The 22,128-nt window shown below is 36.0% G+C and overlaps 1 protein-coding gene across 1 annotated transcript; it reads right to left on the bottom strand.

Moving 5' to 3' along the window:
- Nucleotides 1-3,409: 3,409 nt before the first annotated feature.
- On the bottom strand, nucleotides 3,410-18,688 carry LOC114545427 (placenta-specific gene 8 protein). The gene is made up of 3 exons (XM_028563698.1): nucleotides 18,574-18,688; nucleotides 18,224-18,351; nucleotides 3,410-3,583 (listed from the first exon to the last, which is right to left on the bottom strand). The coding sequence occupies exons 1-3, from the start codon at nucleotides 18,686-18,688 to the stop codon at nucleotides 3,410-3,412; spliced, it is 417 nt and encodes a 138-aa protein (XP_028419499.1).
- Between the last annotated feature and the right edge of the window lie 3,440 nt (nucleotides 18,689-22,128).

Raw genomic sequence — 22,128 nt, 5'->3', positions numbered from 1 at the left:
TAATCCCCTCACGGACCCTTCCCCTCTCACCCACATTGGCCATCTCTGGCAGACTCGCTCTCTCCGGCTTTTTCTACATTAAATAATAATAAAAGAAAGTCATGAACTCATGCGCGAGTAGTACTCGCACTGTCTCAAAATGTGGTTGTATTCGGTAGCCCTGCGTGTAGTTGAGCACATGAGTGTTGCTGTGTAGATAACATGCAAGTGAATATGATTTTAAGTAATACTAGCTGAACCTAAGCCTTTTGCTTGTAAATGATGCCATTTATGTTTCAATGTACCAGAGAATTGGTTTATTGCTCTGCATTTATTTGTATGCAGCATCAATTGTAATGGTATCAGTTTAGCTCTATACCTGATTCTGTACAACGCAGTAATTTATGTATTACTTTTATACTTTCACTCCTTTTCAATGAGAACACTGTGATGCCAACGTGAATGTCATTAAAGTTCAAGAGCTCAGATGCTCACTTCTCCTCTCACATGTCATTACCGAATGGAGTTTGGCTGGCTGCCAATGTACATTTCATCATCCATTAACACGTAAGGAAGAAAGCTACACCTTTTCTCTGCAAGATGATTAGTTTTTAGGATCAAATGAAAGTCATAGAAAATGATATAAAGTGAAAAAAAGGTTTATTTTGGACATTTTACAGATTTGCCGCATGCTTCATTACCAGTTCAATTTACAGTTGAAATTTTGATAAATACAACATGTTTAATATCAGCATTTTTCAAACCACCACATCTAAATTATTCTGTCTTGAATAACAAATTTAAAGTAATCTGCTGTAACATTTGAAAAAGTTTTTTTTTACTTTGTTTTTATGACATTTGGGATTAATGTGTTTTTCTTGTTCATAAAATTCATCTGGCATAATGTTAAAGGTTCCAGGAATGACTTCTGAAAATCTCTATTTTAACAATCTCCATCTTTCATGGAGCAGCAAGTAACATTTTCTCCATACGTAAAAAGAAAGGAAACACAAGTGTGAATCATATTAAGGAAATTGCATACAATAATTTGTCTTTGTACACAATCAACCTTTTTTGAAGTAGAGGTTTTACAGATAGTTATTTGATATTTGTAATCATCATTGTAATGTGGTACTTTGCCTTAAAGCTTTAGTGCGTAACTTTTTGATATTAACGAACGTCCGTTACATTAAAGCCATCGCCAAATGAGTTGCTACAAAGCTAACTCAGACTATCAGCTCCACACAACTCTCTCTGGCTTTCTCAGTATGGCTATGTTCAGAAGATTGTGGCGTCTGGTAGGGTTGGGTATGGAGAAAATCAAATATCATGATATTTTTTACCAAATACCTCGATATCGATACAGCAACGATATTGTAGTGTTGACTAATGGTGCTTTCACAAAATATTTACACAATGAGATTTTTGATAAATAGTCATCAGTAATGTGGATACTGTGTGGATAATGACTAAGTGGGTAAAGGCAAATAACAGAACAGCTAGAACAGTCTGGTAAGTTCAGAAAAGTACATCACTTCACTGTAATGCAGCCTTTAAAACCAGGAAAAGACAACACTTATGCCATATTACGATATTACGATATCCAAAATCTAAGACGATATCTACTCTCATATCACGATATCGATATAATATCGATATATTGCCCAGCTCTAGCGTCGACTTTCCCGTGCTGAAGATAATGACCTCTTCTGAAGAGTCCATCATGTTTTTTTAATCCTCCGTGTCCCCCTTGGCTACAGGCAACTGCGTGGAGGAGGGGTGGGGGCGGTGCGGCGACAGGCTTGTTGTCGTTACTTAAAATTCCTCATGGGGGCGACAGAAACTACGCACTATAGCTTTAACTCTATTAAAAAATAACTTTGATACGTATCAAAAGTAAAGGTCTACTCATTCTGCAGGACTTGTAGATTGAAGGTTGTTTATCTACTTTAGGCACAGTTTGATTTAGTTGTTCTCAACCTAGGGATGGGCCTCCTGCAAAGGGGTCAGGAGATGCTTTTGAGGGGCCATGAGATGTGAACGAAGAAGAAAATTTGAGAAGACATTTTGCTACACAAATTATTTCACTCAACTTTCAGACTACGCTCTAAAAAATTACATTTTGCAAACCTTTAAATAGTTATTTAAATAAAACCGCTGCTTAAAGGGGAAACCTTTGTGGATCTCCTGAAATATGAAACATGACAAATGGCCCCAACTACACTGCTTTTTTATAAGGAATCACAGGGCATCACTGGTTTAATCTGTAAAAATGAACTGCATTTCATGAAGTGTTGTTTTTTTGTGTAATATCCTAATGTGAACAGTTACACAGATAACTGAAGTATACAGTAACATCAAAATGGAATGCCCAGGTAAAGTAGAAGTACACTCTAAGAAATATCTGTTCATTAACAGTTGTATGACTGTATTTTTTTATTTTTTTCACAGTTGTATTTGTGTTTATTTACATTTCAGATTGCATTATGGGACCTTTATTTGTGCTCCGGGCAAATATTGGCGGCCATGGAGGCGAAAGCAATACAATTTATCCGTCTGTATTTCAGCGGTAAGTAACTGGATTAGGGAGCGTCAAAAGCATCAACAAAAAGCTGTGGGCCCATCACGGAATTTTTTGCGATTCCGTGAAACTCCCACAGATTTTGAGTTAAGGGGCCGTGTTCATTTCCAGGAATTCTGTGAGATCAGGTTGCGACATTACTAACGGGGCAGCTTTGTCTGAGAGAATTTTAAATTCCAAAAAATGTTCTGGGTTTTTACTGCAGCTGCACATTTCTGTTTTGGTCCGGGTTATGAGCTGCCAGAACTTTTTTTCTGTTATTTTACGGATTCATTTCTTAGAGTGTACCTTTGAGTAAATGTACTTAGTTACTTTCCTCCACTGCTACTCAAACAAACATTAACCCTGATCTAATGTTCAACTGTTATCATACTTCTTTCACTTCATCAGGGGACAAACTGAACTTTCCTCTCTGTGGGACAGACTGTGTCTTGGCCGAATTCTCCGAGGTAACATGGGAGTGCCCGCAGATCAGAGGAAGTGTGATTAAATCAACTCCTGAACACTGGAGGGCAGGCTGCCGCCGTGGACAGAACACTGGAGGGCTGCATGGGAATTGAAAACTCCTTCATGAAAACCTAACCGAAACGATTAAATCCATGCAAATCTTATATACGTATAACAAATTTAGGTCAAACCTTGTGTGTGTTCATGTTTGTATTCAAATGTGTGTATACTGTATCTTATTTTATAATTATATATTATTCCACTGTTATTGTCATGTACTTTTCTTTTGTGCATACTGTTGCTTCTTGTGCCAACATTTTGACAATTTGAGTATGTTTCACAAGTGAATGTACATGTCAAAACCCGTTTAAAAAAAAAAAAAAAAACAAGCGCTGCATGTGTCTAGACCAGGTGCGACCCCTGCAGGGTGGTCAGAGCAGTGTATCTGGCTGAGGAGGAAGAGGAGGAAAAGGAGGAGGCGTGGGATGCTGCTCTTCTCTTCAGCTCCCTGGAGATCTGGAGCCAAGATAGCGGATAGCAGCAGCATCCGTACAGGCAGTCGCTCCACACACTCCCCTGTAAGACACACAGAGAGAGAGGCCTGAACACAGGTGGGAGGCTCGAACAAAAGGTGAACATTTGCATTTAGGTGCAAACAAAAGAAGACCTTTTCTATGATATGCAGTGCAGCATATCTGGGTTTCATATTCTCAAATGAGAAATACTCACATCCTTTGTAATTGCAGTATATCATCGATTTGGTACATTTGGCAAACTTACAATTGTCAAAACTCTAAGTAAAACGCTCACACCACGTGGCACATTCAGCACACCAGTCTATGTGACCTGCAAAAGGTGATGACTCAATCAAAAGAATGAACTCGTTTCAAATGTAAATAAATGTATTCAATTTATGGATTTAATAGTCATTTGACGATTGACAATAATCTACAGTACAATTTTGAAATTTGTTGTAGCTTTACTACAGTTCTTTTTGTTTTATGTTACAAAAGTCCAAATTAGGTAAATACACCATACAACAATCAAGGAGCAAAAATGTACAGTACAGTAATGTACGGTGATACGGCCGCTGGAAATGAATAGACAGCGTCTTTGTCAGTCCTAGTAATGGTCGTGCTCTTCAGCTTCAGTAAATATCCTCCCTCGGAGGACAGTACGTTTCTTGCAGCCAAGTCTTTGCTCTTAGCAACCAGGACAAATGGCTTGTCAGTAATGTTAGGATGGAAATGTTGGTGGGTGAGATTAAAGAAATCAATAAAGTCTGAGAAACAGAAGGCGGCTCCAATCTTTCCATGTGCAGCCTGAGCATGTGCGTTCTCCTTCATGACACTGAGTCAGCACTGTAACTCCGAACCCAATGACCATTTTCTGTCCCTTTTGTTTAGAATAGAATAGAATGCCTTTTATTGTCATTAAACACATGTACAATGAGATTGAAGCAACTCCTTTTCCAGTGTCAACATGTACGTAACAGAAATGTAACATTAAGTTATTTGGTAAAAACTATTTTGATATTTGATTTTCTCCATTTTGCCCAGCTCTAATTCTGAAGTGTTCCCAGCAAAAGCAATAAACATCTTAACATTTACACGCTTGTCTTTCTTGAGTAACAGACCTGGGATCTGCTCAGGAGCACACTTTCTCTCTGCTGCGTTTACTCCCTTGTGAATTTACTGTGGGAGGGTGACATTAACTGAATAAACTGAATTGCATAAGTCTGAACGCAAAATTCAACGTAAAGTATACATGCAGACGCAGTGATACCACAATAAACATGAACAGAAAAAACTGTGGGCCTATTGTCTTAACTAAATGGTTGAATGGATATGTTGGAATGATGTTGGTTACCCTGTATTTACTCTCTTGCATTGTATAAAATAAAATATATAAAGAAAAAGTGTTATCAAAGAATAAATACAAAAACAAAAATATAACCAGATTTCCGCCAGGGGCGTAACATTGTGTGTGTGTGTGTGTGTGTGTGTGTGGGTGGGGGGGGGGGGGGCAGGGGGGGGTCTTGACGTTCCAACAAAATCAATTCATCGTAAGTTTGAAGACTTGCTAGTGAAGTTAAATCCTGTGAACGTTGTCAACAACCAATGGGTGCGCTCCCTCCGGCAACAAACAGGAATAAGAAACAACCAGAGCCAGTGTCGATTAAGTGCTAAGCTAAACGCTAAAGAGGGAAAGTTGCCGATTTTGGACCCTTCTGAAGCGTGTCATCCAACGGGAGACTTTACCGGCAGATAAACGCGGATCGCCGGGTACTGCCGCCATTCATCTGCAGGTACGGCACACTTTCCCTCAAGTTACCAGCTAATGCTAGCGGTAGCTAGCTAGCTTGGTTGCATTTTTCAATACAAATCTAGTTGTAGTCTCGCAATTTGTGACCCTGCAAGATCTCCAGTCTTCACATATCAGATGGGAGATGGTGTCAGACTTTAGTCTTTTCAAAGTCTGTTTAAAGTCTACTAGTGTACGGTAGGCATTAGGATTCATCCTCTGGGGACCACAAATGTCTGTCGAAGATCTTATAGCAGTCCATCTAACAGTGGTTGAGATAAAGGAACTGTATACACTCAAAGACGATCTAGAACTTTAAATGCGTGCGGCTGAAGTAATCTGTCAAATCCACATTCTATTTCTGTTCTCATGATACCGGCTGTTGCGAGCATTGTCTCCTTCTACCCATGAGAGAGTTTGCTTTGCAAACAGCCCACATGCTGGGACTTGTTTTCATGAGAACTTCTGGCACCTTCCTAGCTCCTGCTCTGCAGTATTGACAGCGATCCACGGCCCACTCCACCTCCAGAGAAGCCAACATTACCAACCACCTCCTTCTTTGCGATGGCAGCGCTCCAGCTTTTGCCTGCCTGGCCTCCAACCACTCCCACCTCCTCCTGCCTTATCTCTCCTTCTCTTCACTGTCCCAGAAACAAGCGGCTCTCCTTATCCAACATTAGACTCATAACTTGGCCTCGGCATGTGATGTTTGCATGTCGAACATCAGTTTTGGATTGGTTATGTGCACTGATCGGTGACCTGATGTGTGCTGAGATCTGTGGTGATGCACGCAGTGCGTTGGTTACCTAAAAAGCTAGCTGAATATTAAAGACATTTAACAACAGTTTGTTGTGTTTTCATTATGTTATTTATGACTCTAGGGCAGATGTGCTAATTTAATAAGCATGTACAGCAAGGGGGTGGCTTCTGGGTCTCCAGCTCCAAATGTTTTCTCTAAATCCCTGACTCTTTTAGGTTCTTAAAATAACCTAAACTTTTTGTCATTTCCCCTCAGTCTTTCTGACTGAACAGGCAAATCAATGGTGCCAAAGGTCTTTTATTGGGGAAAAATCACCTTTGTTTCAAAATTCCTATCCTACATGTAACATGTAACTGTAAAAACAGTAATTTTTTTTGCCTCTTTTGTGGTGGCAGGAGTGAAAATGAGTCATCCTCAACATTTGTTGTCTTCTGGTATCAGAATGATGAAGAAAATTGGAGAACAATTAGATACAGAAAAGGCTCTAAAAAGAATTATTCTTCTCTTTGGCAACTATCATGTTTTTCCCAAATGATTTACAGATTTTCAGGCATTCTATTATCAAATGGCTTGAAAAATAGTGCAAAAAGCTGCTGTAAATGGAGCATGCCCCTTGACGCCGGACGCAGCCAGGGCCGGAGTGGGACTCATTTTCAGCCCGGGAGTTTCAGGCCTTAGACCGGCCCACTTTACTTCTGGACTGACTATATTAACATGATGTAATTAAAGCCTTAGAATATAAGTCTGCAATAGCGCACTACAGCCAGTGTGTTTTTTGTAAAATACAATTTTACAATTTATTTTGTAAAATATAGTTAACAACATCCCAAAAAAAAATTCATCCATCAGATAGCGGAACCTTGAAATTAAATAAAAGAATAAAAACAATTTTGTATAATATTTCATATTAATTTCATTAATTTCATCCTATTTATGCACTATCCTACTTTTGATGATAAAAGGCATAATGGAGTAGCCTAACATTTGGGCATATAACTAGTCTCGCCTTGCCAGACCCTTGCGCTGGAAAAGAGTCTGGCTACTCCACTTTTTTTTAATTTTTATTTATCTTTATTTATCCAGATTGAGAACAAATTCTCATTTGCAACCTGTCACATTCACGCAGTTCCACATTCATACCTGGAAGCTGCCCAGCACAACCACAGTCTGATCTGCTGGCCACTGAGCAGCTCCACTGGAGCAGTTGGTGTTAAGGGCCTTGCTCAAGGGCACCTCAGTGGTGGTAATGAGGGAGAGTCAAGTGCTGCTCTTTCACTTTCCCCCACCCAGATTTTTATCCTGTCGGTCTGGGGATTGAACCGACAACCTCCCGGTCACAAGCTCGCTTCTCTAACCTTTAGGCCACCACTGCCCTACTACACCACATAGCATTCTGGATGGTAGGAAAACGTGCTCTGGTTTATTGGCATTTCTTTAAACCAATCACAATCATCTTGGGCGGTGACTCTGCAAGATAGCCTCAGGAAGGAACTTTTTTTGGTGGAACGTGTCTACGTTCAAAAGTTGTTTTAGTCGTGCAACAGATAACTCAGATTGGACAGATAGTCTAGCTAGCTGTCTGGATTTACCCTGCAGAGACCTGAGGAGGAATCAGAAATCCACCGCAGTTCAAAATCCCAACACAAAGAATACGGACATCTGGCCGAAAATTAGGCGACATCCGGCGAAATTTCCCAAATGAAACGTCGTCTATATAAACTTTTTTTAAGATATAATACAATGTCAGGTATACTTTTAATAAGAGAACACATCTGTTGTTTTTGTACAGTTTATATATAAAGGATATTTTTCAGTCATTTTGTCTGCAGCTCATCCACAAAGTATGATATAAAATCGTATTGTAAACTTAAAATCGTATTGACTCAGAAGAGTTGAATGTATCGTTCCCTTGTGTCCTGATCTCACTGCGTCCTCAGCATATAGTATCTAAGCTTTAACTAATGTAACTACATAGACTGAAAACGTTTGCATTTCTAAAGTAATAACCGGTGTCATGATGTTGCAGCTATTTCCCCTGTGTGCTGCTACAGTGTTTCATCCCTGAAACGTCTCCATCTTCTCGGCAGTAATCACAATTACCCAAAGCTCCAGCAGCTCTGTGTAATTGAGCTGGGGACACAGCAATCAGCTGCCTTGTTCCAGAAAGTGTGTATCACGACATCACAGCTACGGGGGCCATTCCACTCCACTGAAAGAATTGAATTCCAGGTTGATATCTCTCATTCCTAACCCCAGCTAGAAAGAAAACTTGTGAAGCTGCATGACCAAAGCTGTCAAGGTAGATTTCAAAAGCTATTTAGCTGTAAAAGTTGCGATACCAATTTCCCAGCCTGTCGCATCAGATGGCCACCCACCAAGAGCCAGATTGTGTCTAAAGTTTTTGCCTGTAGAAAAAGGACGGTTTTTTTCTTGCCACTATCGCGCCAAATTCTTGCTCGTATGCTATGGCTTTTTAAATTTTTGGTTTTCTGTAAATTATAGTGTGGTCTAGAGCTTCTTTATCTGTAGAGTGTACTTTTTTCGACATACTATACTATGACTTTTTTTATCCCTTTTTTCGACATACTATGTGTTTTTCATCAATTTTTTCAACATACGATAATATGGCTTTTTCATAACTTTTTTTCGACTATACTATGACTGTTTTTCCTTTTTTTTTGACAAACTTGTTAAGTATCAGGTCAGATAGTGCAGGGAGATAAGGGAATGATTGAAGAACACAAGGTTGTGTGTTCAAATCTCGTAGGTGTGATTTGGAGACATACCTCCCAGTAAAAAATAATTGAAGTAGATAAAGGAAAATGTAGTCTCAATGTATAGAGTTTAGATAAATTATACTGTGGCTTTTGGATCCCTTTGTTCGACATACTATACTATGTCTGTTTCATTAATTTTTTCGGCATGCTATACTATGGCTTATTTTTCCTGTTTTCGACAATCTAGATACGTATCAGGTCTATGGGAGACATAAGGTTGTGTGTTCAAATATTAAGGGTGTAATACATTTGTAGATATCATTTCCAGCAATAAATAATTCACATAGATGAAGGGAAAGGTCTCAATGTATATACTTCACATTATGGCTTTTTTATGACTTTTTTCGGCATGATCTACTATGACTTTTTTTCCTTTTTTGGACAAAGTAGTTAAGTATCAGGTCAGATAGTGTAGGGAGGTAAGAGAATGATTGGAGACATAATTTCCAGGAGTACAGAATTCTAGGAAAAGGTAGTCTCAATGTATATACTTGAGATATATTAAGGCTTTCTGTTCCTTTTTTCGACATACAATGCTATGGCTTTTTTAGCCCTTTTTCAACATACTATACTATGGCTTATTTATCCCTTTTCGACATACTATACTATGGCTTTTATATCACTTTTTTCGACATACTATACTATAGCTTATTTCGACACACAATACTATGGCTTGTTTTCCTTTTTCAACAAGCCGTGTAAGAATCAGGTCAGATAGTGCAGGGAGATAAGAGAATGAATGAAAAGTGCAAGGTTTTGTGTTCAAATCTCATAAGTGTAAAAAATTTGGAGACACAATTTCCATGAGTAAGGAATTTAAATAGGAAAAGGTAGTCTCAATGTATATACTTGAGATATATAAAGGCTTTGTGTTCCTTTTTTTCGACAAACTATACTATACTATGGCATTTTTATCCCTTTTTCGACATACAATACCATGGCTTTTTTCAACATACTATACTATGGTGTTTTTATCACTTTTTTCGACATACTATACTATGGCTTTTTTCGACATACTATGCTATGGCTTCCTTTTTTCAACAAGTATCTGGTCAGATAGTGCAGGGAGATGAGAAAGTGATTAAGAAACACAAGGTTGTGTCTTCAAATCTCATAGGTTTAAAAAGTGTGTACGCAAATTGCAAGAGTAAAGAATTTAAACAGAAAAGGCAGTCTCAATGTATATATTAAAGCTATCTGTTGCTTTTTTTGACAAACTATGTTATGGCTTTTTGATAACATTTTTCAACATACAATACTATGGCTTTTTTATCCCTTTTATTGACATACTATACTATGGCTTTATCATGAATTTCTTCGACATACTATACTATAGCTTTTTTCGACATACGATACAATGGCGTTTTTATCACTGTTTTCGACATACTGTACTATGGCGTATTTCGAGATACTATACTATGGTGTTTTTATCACTTTTTTCAACATACTATACTATGGCTTTTTTCGACATACTATAATATGGCTGTTTTTATCCCATTTTCGACATGCTATACTATAGCTTTTTTCGAGATGCTATATATGGCTATATAATCCCTTTTTCGACATACTATACTATGGCTTTTTCGACATGCTATACTATTGCTTTTTTTGACATACTATACTATGGCTTTTTTTGACATGCTATACTATGGCGTTTTTATCACTTTTTTCAACATACTATACTATGGCGTTTTTCAACATACTATACTATGGCTTTTTTGTCCCTTTTTTCGACATACTATACTATGGCTTATTTCAACATACTATACTATGGCGTTTTTATCCCTTTTTCGACATACTATACTATGGCTTATTTCAACATACTATACTATGGCTTTTTTATCCCTTTTTCGACATACTATACTATGGCTTATTCCAACATACGATACTATGGCTTTTTTATCCCTTTTTCGACATACTATACTATGGCTTTTTTCGACATGCTATACTATGGCGTTTTTATCACTGTTTTCGACATACTATACTATGGCGTATTTCGACATACTATACTATGGTGTTTTTATCACTTTTTTCGACATATTATAATATGGCTTTTTTCGACATACTATCCTATGGCTTTTTCATGAATTGTTTCGACATACTATGCTATGGTGTTTTTATCACTTTTATCGACATGCTATACTATGGCTTTTTATCCCTATATAAACTATATATAATATACTATGGCTTTTATCAACATGCTATACAATGGCTTTTTAATCCCTTTTTCGACATACTATACTATGGCTTATTTCAACATACTATACTATGGCTTTTTTATCCCTTTTTCGACATACTATAGTATGGCTTTTTTCGACATGCTATACTATGGCATTTTTATCACTTTCTTTGACTTGCTATACTATGGCGTTTTTATCACTTTTTTCGACATACTATACTATGGCTTTTTTCGACATGCTATACTATGGTGTTTTTATCATTGTTTTCGACATACTATACTATGGCATTTTAATCATTTTTCTCGACATACTATACTATGGCTTTTTTCGACATGCTATACTATGGCGTTTTTATCACTGTTTTCGACATACTATACTATGGCGTATTTCGACATACTATACTATGGTGTTTTTATCACTTTTTTCGACATACTATAATATACCTTTTTTCGACATAATATAATATGGCTTTTTTTATCCCATTTTAGACATGATATACTATGGCTTTTTTCGACATGCTATATATGGCTGTATAATCCCTTTTTTGAAATACTATACTATGGCTTTTTTCGACATGCTATTCTATGGCGTTTTTAACACTTTTTTCGACATACTATACTATGTCATTTTTCGACATGCTATACTATGGCGTTTTTATCACTTTTTCGGACATACTGTACTATGGCTTTTTTCGACATGCTATACTATGGCGTTTTTGTCATTGTTTTCGACATACTATACTATGGCATTTTAATCATTTTTTTCGACATACTATAATATGCCTTTTTTCGACATAATACAATATGGCTTTTTTTATCCCATTTTAGACATGCTATACTATGGCTTTTTTCGACATGCTATATATGGCTATATAATCCCCTTTTCGACATACTATACTATGGCTTATTTCAACATACTATACTATGGCTTTTTTATCCCTTTTTCGACATACTATACTATGGCATTTTTTATTCCATTTTCAACATACTATATTATGGCTTTTTTTATCGCATTTTTGACATGCTAAACTATGGCTTTTTTCGACATGCTATACTATGCCTATATAATCCCTTTTTCGACATACTGTACGTTGGCGTTTTTATAATTTTTTTCGACATACTATAATATGGAGTTTTTCGACATACTATACTATGGCTTTTTTATCCCTTTTTCGACATACTATACTATGGCTTATTTCAACATACTATACTATGGCTTTTTTATTCCTTTTTCGACATACTATACTATGGCTTATTTCAACATACTATACTATGGCTTTTTTATCCCTTTTTCGACATACTATACTATGGCTTTTTTATCCCTATATGCACTATATATAATATACTATGGCTTTTATCAACATGCTATACTATGGCTTTTTAATCCCTTTTTCGACATACTATTGTATGGCTTTTTTCGACATGCTATACTATGGCTTTTTTCGACATACTATACTATGGCATTTTTATCACTTTCTTTGACATGCTATACTATGGCTTTTTTTGATATGCTATACTATGGCGTTTTTATCACTTTTTCGACATACTATACTAAGGCGTATTTCGACATACTATAGTATGGTGTTTTTATCACTTTTTTCGACATACTATAATATGGCTTTTTTCGACATAATATAATGGCTTTTTTTATCCCATTTTAAACATGCTATACTATGGCTTTTTTCGACATGCTATATATGGCTATATAATCCCTTTTTTGACATACTACACTATGGCTTTTTTCGAGATGCTATTCTATGGCTTTTTTAACACTTTTTTCGACATACTATACTATGGCTTTTTTCGACATGCTATACTATGGCGTTTTTATCACTGTTTTAGACATACTATACTATGGCTTTTTTCGACATGCTATTCTATGGCTTTTTTAACACTTTTTTCGACATACTATACTATGGCTTTTTTCGACATGCTATACTATGGCATTTTTATTACTTTTTTTGACATACTATACTATGGCTATTTCATCCCTTTGTCGACATACTATACTATGGCTTTTTTTGACATACTATACTATGGCTTTTTGCGACATACTATACAATGGCTTTTGTTATCCCATTTTCGACATACTATACTATGGCTTTTTTTTGACATGCTATACTATGGCGTTTTTATCACTTTTTTTGACATACTATAATATGGCTTTTTTCGACATGCTATACTATGGCATTTTTATCCCTTTTTCGACATACTATACTATGGCATATTTCAACATACTATACTATGGCTTTTTATCCCTTTTTCGACATACTATACTATGGCTTATTCCAACATACGATACTGTGGCTTTTTTATCCCTTTTTCGACATACTATACTATGGCTTTTCATTCTTGATGCTATACTATGGCGTTTTTATCACTGTTTTCGACATACTATACTATGGCGTATTTCAACATACTATACTATGGTGTTTTTATCACGTTTTTCGACATACTATACTATCGCTTTTTTCGACATGCTATACTATGGCGTATTTATCACTGTTTTCGACATACTATACTATGGCGTATTTTGACATACTATACTATGGTGTTTTTATCACTTTTTTCAACATACTATAATATGGCTTTTTATCGACATGCTATACTAAATAATTTTCGACAACTGCTATACTATGGCTTTTTGGCATCCCTTTTGACGACATACTATACTATGGCGTAATTCAACACTGTACTAGACAAACCCTTTTTTCACATACTATACTATGGCATATTTCAACATACTATACTATGGCTTTTTTATCCAATTTTCAACATACTATACTATGGCTTATTTCAACATACTATACTCTGGCTTTTTATCCCTTTTTCGACATACTATACTATGGCTTATTTCAACATACGATACTGTGGCTTTTTTATCCCTTTTTCGACATACTATACTATGGCTTTTTTATGCTATACTATGGCGTATTTATCTATCACTTTTTTTTGATACTATACTATGGCGTATTTCAACATACTATACTATGGTGTTTTTATCACGTTTTTCGACATACTATACTATGGCTTTTTTCGACATGCTATACTATGGCGTATTTATCACTGTTTTCGACATACTATACTATGGTGTATTTCAACATACTATACTATGGTGTTTTTATCACTTTTTTCGACATACTATAATATGGCTTTTATCGACATGCTATACTAAGGCTTTTTTATCCCTCGACATGCTATACTATGGCTTTTTAATCCCTTTTTCGACATACTATACTATGGCGTATTTCAACATACTATACTATGGCGTTTTTATCCCTTTTCGACATACTATACTATGGCATATTTCAACATACTATACTATGGCTTTTTATCAATTTTCGACATACTATACTATGGCTTTTTTCAACATACTATACTATGGCTTTTTATCCCTTTTTCGACATACTATACTATGGCTTTTTCAACATACTATACTATGGCTTTTTATCCCTTTTCGACATACTATACTATGGCTTTTTTCGACATGCTATACTATGGCGTATTTATCACTGTTTTCGACATACTATACTATGGCGTATTTCAACATACTATACTATGGTGTTTTTTATCCCTTTTTTCGACATACTATACTATGGCTTTTTTCGACATGCTATACTATGGCGTTTTTATCACTGTTTTCGACATACTATACTATGGCTTTTTCGACATACTATACTATGGCATTTTTATCCCATTTTCGACACATTATAATATGGCTTTTTTTTATCCCATTTTCTACATGCTATACTATGGCTTTTTTCGACATGCTATACTATGGCTATATAATCCCTTTTTCGACATACTATTCCATGGCGTTTTTATCACTTTTTTCGACATACTATAATATGGCTTTTTTCGACATACTATTCTATGGCTTTTTCATGAATTGTTTCGACATACTATGCTATGGGTGTTTTTATCACTTTTTTCGAAATACTATAATATGTCTTTTTTCGACATACTATACTATGTCTTTTTTCGACATACTATACTATGGCTTTTATTGACATGCTATACTAAGGCTTTTATCGACATGCTATACTATGGCTTTTTAATCCCTTTTTCGACATACTATACTATGGCTTTTTTCGACATACTATACTATGGCTTTTTCCCTTTTTTAACATACTATACTATGGCTTTTTTATCCCTTTTTTGACATACTATACTATGGCTTATTTCAACATACTATACTATGGCTTTTTTATCCCTTTTTCAACATACTATACTATGGCATTTTTCAACATACTATACTATGGCTTTTTTATCCCTTTTTCGACATACTATACTATGGCATATTTCAACATACTATACTATGGCTTTTTTATCCCCTTTTTGACATACTATACTATGGCTTTTTTCATACTATACTATGGCTTTTTTATCCCCTTTTGACATTTTTATCACTTTTTTTGACATACTATACTATGGCTTATTTCAACATACTATACTCTGGCATTTTTATCCCTTTTTCGACATACTATACTATGGCATTTTTTATCCCATTTTCGAGATACTATACTATGGCGTTTTTGTCCCTTTTTTCGACATACTATAATATGGATTTTTTCTACATACGATACTATGGCTTTTTTATCCCTTTTTCGACATATTATACTATGGCTTATTTCAACATACTATATTATGGCTTTTTTCAACATGCTATATATGGCTATATAATCCCTTTTTCAACATACTATACTATGGCTTTTTTCGACATACTATACTATGGCTTTTTTTGACATGCTATACTATGGCATTGTTATCACTTTTTTCGACATACTCTACTATGGCGTATTTCGAGATACTATACTATGGTGTTTTTATCACTTTTTTCGACATACTATAATATGGCTTTTTTTTACATAATATAATATGGCTTTTTTTATCCCTTTTTCAACATACTCTACTATGGCTTTTTTCAACATACTATACTATTGCTTTTTTTGACATGCTATACTATGGCGTTTTTATCACTTATTTCAACATATGATACTATGGCTTTTTTTTTTCCTTTTTCTACATACTATACTATGGCTTATTCCAACATACGATACTGTGGCTTTTTTTATCCCTTTTTCGACATACTATACTATGGCTTATTCCAACATACGATACTGTGGCTTTTTTATCCCTTTTTCGACATACTATACTATGGCTTTTTTCAACATGCTATACTATGGCGTTTTTATCACTGTTTTCGACATACTATACTATGGCGTATTTCGACATACTATACTATGGTGTTTTTATCACTTTTTTCGACATAATATATTATGGCTTTTTTTTGACATACTATACTATGGCTTTTTTTAATCCCATTTTCTACATGCTATACTATGGCTTTTTTCGACATGCTATACTATGGCTATATAATCCCTTTTTCGACATACTATACTATGGCTTTTTTCGACATACTATACTATGGCTTTTATCGACATGCTATACTATGGCTTTTTTATCCCTATATAAACTATATATAATATACTATGGCGTATTTCAACATACTATACTATGGCTTTTTTATCCCTTTTTCAACATACTATACTATGGCTTTTTTCGACATACTATACTATGGCTTTATTCGACATACTATACTATGGTTTTTTATCCCTTTTTCGACATACTATATTATGGCTTTTTTTCACATACAATACAATGGCTTTTATATCACTATTTTCGACATACTATGGCTTTTTTCGACATGTTATACTATGGCTTTTTTCAACATACTATACTATGGCTCTTTTATCCATTTTTCGACATACTATATTATGGCTTATTTCACTATATCATGAATTGTTTCAACATGCTATACTATGGCTTTTTTATCCCTTTTTCGACATACTATACAACGTTGTTTTTATCACTTTTTTCGACATACTATAATAGTATAGTATGTCTTTTTCATCATACTTTTTTCGACATACTATACTATGCCTTATTTCAACATACTGTACTATGTTTTTTTTCAACATAGTATACTATGGCATTGTTATCACTTTTTTCGACATATTATACTATAGCGTTTTTCCACATGGTATACTATGGCTTATTTATCCCTTTTTTCGACATACTATACCATAGATTTTTTCAATATCCTATACTATTTCTTTATTATCACTTTTTTTGTCATACTATACTAAGGCGTTTTGATAACTTTTTTTGACATACTATACTATAGCTTTTTTCGTCATATTCTGCCATGGCTTTTTTCTCCATACTATAGTATGGCTTTTTCATCCTTTTTTTCACATACTATACTATGGCTTATTTTATCGCTTTTTTTGACATACTCCAATATGTCTTTTTTATCAATTCATTCAACATACTATACTATGGCTTTTTTCGACATATAATACTATGTCTTTATTATAAATTTTTTCGACATACTATACTATGTCTTTTTTATAAATTTTTTCGACATAGCATAATATGTCTTTTTTCGACATGCTATACTATGGCTTTTTTCAACATACAACACTTTGAATTATTTTTCCCCTTTTTCTACATACTTTGCCATGGCTTTTTTGATGTGCTATTTTATGTCTTTTTCATAATTTTTTTCGACATACTATACAATAGCTTATTCATCACTTTTTTCGACATAACATACAGTACTATGGCTTATTTCGACATACTATACTATGGCTTTTCGTCACTTTTTGACTCATTATACTATGGCTTTTTTTGACCTACTAGATTATGGCTTTTTTATCCCTTTTTTCAACATATTATACGAAGGCTTTTTTTGACATCCTATACTATGTTCTTTTTTCGACATACCATACTATGACTTTTTATGACTTTTTTTGACATACTATACTTTAGCTTTTTTCAACATACTATGCTATGGCTTATTTGTCACATTTTTTTGACATACTATACTATGGATTTTTATTGCTTTTTACAACATATTATACTATGTTCTTTTTCAACATATTATACTATGGCATTTTCATCACATTTTTCGACACAGGCTACTACACTATGGCTTTCTTCGACATACTATACTATGGCTTTTTTATTTTTATTTCGACAGAAACGACAAATGCAGCAGAATTCTTCACTGACTAGAAAGCAAGTACAGTTCAGTTTTATCTTTTTGCCCCGACAATCTAAATCAAGATTACATTAACCCACAAATGAAATACTATATGTTGTATTTAATAGTGATATCTGTGCTGTATTACCCGTATGCCGTATCGTTGCCTGACAGACGCCCTCATGGCGAGAGATGCCGGTGGGACGCAGCCGATACAGTCCAGCAGAGGCAGACAGGGACAGGCACCCACTGCACTGGTCACCTTACAGGTGAACACTGGGAGGCAGCACAGGGCAAAGCAGCCTGTGCATACACACGCATGCACACACACACACACACACACGCACACACATACGCACACACGCACACACACACACACAGTAGATCAACTAACAGTACGCAAAAACATGACATGACGTTTTTTCTGCATTCAGCAGAGATGGTCAGAAATATTATAAATCTTATAATTCATATACTTCATTATGTTTACACACTTACAGTCACCCACGTCTTTATGGCACTCACACAGGCCAGTACTCCATTGACCTGCCTCCTGAACCCTGCTCTCCGGCTGGACCTGGACCACCTGTCGTGACATGGCTGAGCTTGCCATGAACGACCATGATATAGAGGTGGGGACACGATTAAAATACCGCCACATTAAAAATTAACTGTCATGATGAAAATGATTGGGGCACTATTATGGCTTTGATGCTCTTTATACTGTATGTTCAAACATTATGACCAGCTGGGCCTCTGTTATTGTTGGGTTCCCCTCATATGTTGTACTTTTAACATAATGCTTAATAATGCTTATTCCACTCTGAGTTATACACCGTAGAGGCTTCTAATAAATGAATTAAATGGACGAATATTCAGATAATTTACTTAAGTATAATAGCAATAGCATAATTAATATGAGTATAAAAATACTCTAATACAAGAAAAACGCCTGAATTGAAAATGTTACTTATTAAAAGTAAAGTAGTACTATTACTCAAATGTACGTAAAGTATCAAAAGCTAAATGTTTCACTAGCTGCCGAATCGCGCATGTCAAAGTAATCATTAGATTATGTTCCATACCATTTTTTTCTTTTCCAATACCGATTTCGATACTTTAACTTGCATATCGGCCGGTACGGAGTACCAAACCCTGTATGGATGTGTTAGATACACTTCCGGTCAAAAGTTTGAGGTGACTTAGAAATTTCCATTCCACTCCATTATAGACAGAATACCAGCTGAGATCATTTGCATTGTTTTTTTAACCAGGGCAGCAGTTTTCAGATTACATTATGTGCTTACATAATTGCAAAAGAAATATATATTATTAATTATAAATATATTTCTTGTCCTGCCTATGCACACCTGTCTATACTTTGTATGTCATATTGCACTCTTCTGCATTTGTTTTGCACTTTTGGTTGGTTTTCGTTGTCTTTGTACTTGTACTCTACACAATGACAATAAAGTTTAATCTAATCTTATCTAATCTAATTTCTGTTAATACAAAAAAAACAGAAAATTTTGTAGATTTACAGTATACCTTTAACTGGCCTTTAACGGACATTTCTATTAATCCAAAAAATCCAAATACGGAAAAACACCTCTGACAAATCATTACAGAAAATTCCTTCATATGAACACGGTATATTAGCCTGTATTTCCGAGGCATTTTCTAACAGTGTAGTGAATTACTAGTACAACTACTAATAAAAAAAAAGTACTAGTTGCTATCCGCCACTTAGATTGTTTGATGTCAAACTCTTATTTTGAAAGACAAAAGTTGACAGGAATATAGGAAGCATGTTCTATTCCCTCCAAAACACATATGCCAAACACATAAGTAGTACATTCTAGTAATATAAGCCTTTTAGGAGATTGGGGTTGCTATCTGATCTACTAGTTTGCATCTAAAGGGAATGTTGGCCTAGTGCTAGTGCTGATGCTTCCCCCCCCCTTTGTAATCTATCACCTCTACACATTTCCACCAGATAAATAAAAAGAGGATACAAAGCAGCCGACTCTGTATCCGCGACCCATAATTCTGGCCAAAGCCAACATCCACAGGAAACCATTATCTCTGTCAAAAGATAAGCTCAACAAAACCTGTGAGGCGCTCAGAACAAAGGTCCACGCCCCTAACCCCTCACTAAAGATTAAACACAGCATGTCTCCTGACATGCGTTCCCCTTTAGCTCTGCTCTCCTGGCTACCCAGGAGAGAAAAATTCCACCGGAACGTTCCAATTTATTTCCGGCTCAGAGCCAGCGGCTGCTCGTACTCTGCAGAATGATTTACATCGGTGAAGTAGAACTAAAAATATGTAACCAGGTTTTTGTTTTGGATAAAGAATAGATGACTTACCTGTCAGTGCTTGTTTAATCCCCCCCTCCCAAAAAAAAAGACAAGCACAGTTTTGTTATCTTTCTGAGGGACTTTTTCTTTCTGTCTTCTTACTTTGACTTTTGCATGTGTGTGTTTGTGCTCTTTGCTTGACTGCAGTGTTTTGGTGTAAATATGAAACCAGATATGGCGGGTAAACAAGGCAATGCGCTCCCATGACACTTGACTCAGTTTATTCCGACACGCAGTGCGAGATTAGTTGATATCTAAAAGGATGTCCAGACACTGTGTCTTTACTAGTTTATAGTTCACAGTTTATTATAATGATCCACAGCTGACGCCCTAGATGACCAGCAAGTCTTCCTGGGGGTCCAAAAACAACATTAAATCAGACCAAGGGCATAGGTTTTAGGCAGCTTTATTTGCATAGCACATTTCAGCAACAGGGCAATTCAAAGTGCTTTTCATAAAACACTAAAGAGCAGTTGAAAAAAAAAATTAAAAAAAATATATATAAAAACAAATACGATATTATAGAACGCTAGTGTGTTAGCTGTCGCTCTATACACGTAATCCACCCGCGATCCTTGCCATTCCCAGAACGGGCCGGTCCCACTGGACTTACTTTTGAATTCTCAGTAATTAAAAATATGAAAACAGATCATGTACGAGAATGAAAGTTATTAACGGTTATTTTTTACCTTTTTAGGGAGTGGGTTCTTTCATATTTTTATACAAACCTACAAATATCCATCCATCCATCCATCTTCGTCCGCTTATCCGGTGTCGGGTCGCGGGGGGGAGCAGCTCCAGCAGGGGACCCCAAACTTCCCTTTCCTGAGCAACATTAACCAGCTCCGACTGGGGGATCCCGAGGCATTCCCAGGCCAGGTTGGAGATATAATCCCTCCACCTAGTCCTGGGTCTTCCCCGAGGCCTCCTCCCAGCTGGACGGGCCTGGAACACCTCCCTAGGGAGGCGCCCAGGGGGCATCCTTACCAGATGCCCGAACCACCTCAACTGGCTCCTTTCGACGCGAAGGAGCAGCGGCTCTACTCCGAGCTCCTCACGGATGACTGAGCTTCTCACCCTATCTCTAAGGGAGACGCCAGCCACCCTCCTGAGGAAACCCATTTCGGCCGCTTGTACCCTGGATCTCGTTCTTTCGGTCATGACCCAGCCTTCATGACCATAGGTGAGGGTAGGAACGAAAACTGACCGGTAGATCGAGAGCTTTGCCTTCTTCAAATCTACCTCTCCTAAATATTGGAGGGGACATATCGCCTGCATCCCCCTTAATCTACGCCTATAAATCAGATAATGTTAAAACATGTCATGACACGTACAGGAAGAGAGAAGAAACATAAACTCTAACCGATATAAAACAAAATAACAAGAAGAAAAAAAACACAAAACCACAAGAAAACATTATAAAAAAATGCCATTACACTTTATTACACAACATGACAAATGGGTAGCTGTAAAAAAAACTCTTACGTCTTACAACAAAAGAAAATCAGATCTAAAACCCCATGTTACAAAATTAGGGGAAGTGAAGGTGAGATTTAAAGTTCCTTATTTAAAAATGTGCCTTTCCTCTGATGAAACTTATGTTACTTGAAAATCGCCTCTCCGGGATAATAAAGATAACCAGTCAGTGGCATTATACCTGAGTTAGATATAGAACTTCACACCCGGTCAGTAC

The sequence above is a fragment of the Perca flavescens genome, chromosome 19, assembly GCF_004354835.1.
Source record: "Perca flavescens isolate YP-PL-M2 chromosome 19, PFLA_1.0, whole genome shotgun sequence".
NCBI classification, from domain to species: domain Eukaryota; kingdom Metazoa; phylum Chordata; class Actinopteri; order Perciformes; family Percidae; genus Perca; species Perca flavescens.
The sequence above is the reverse complement of the archived record's forward strand: the minus strand, read 5'-3'. Positions and strand labels throughout refer to the sequence as shown.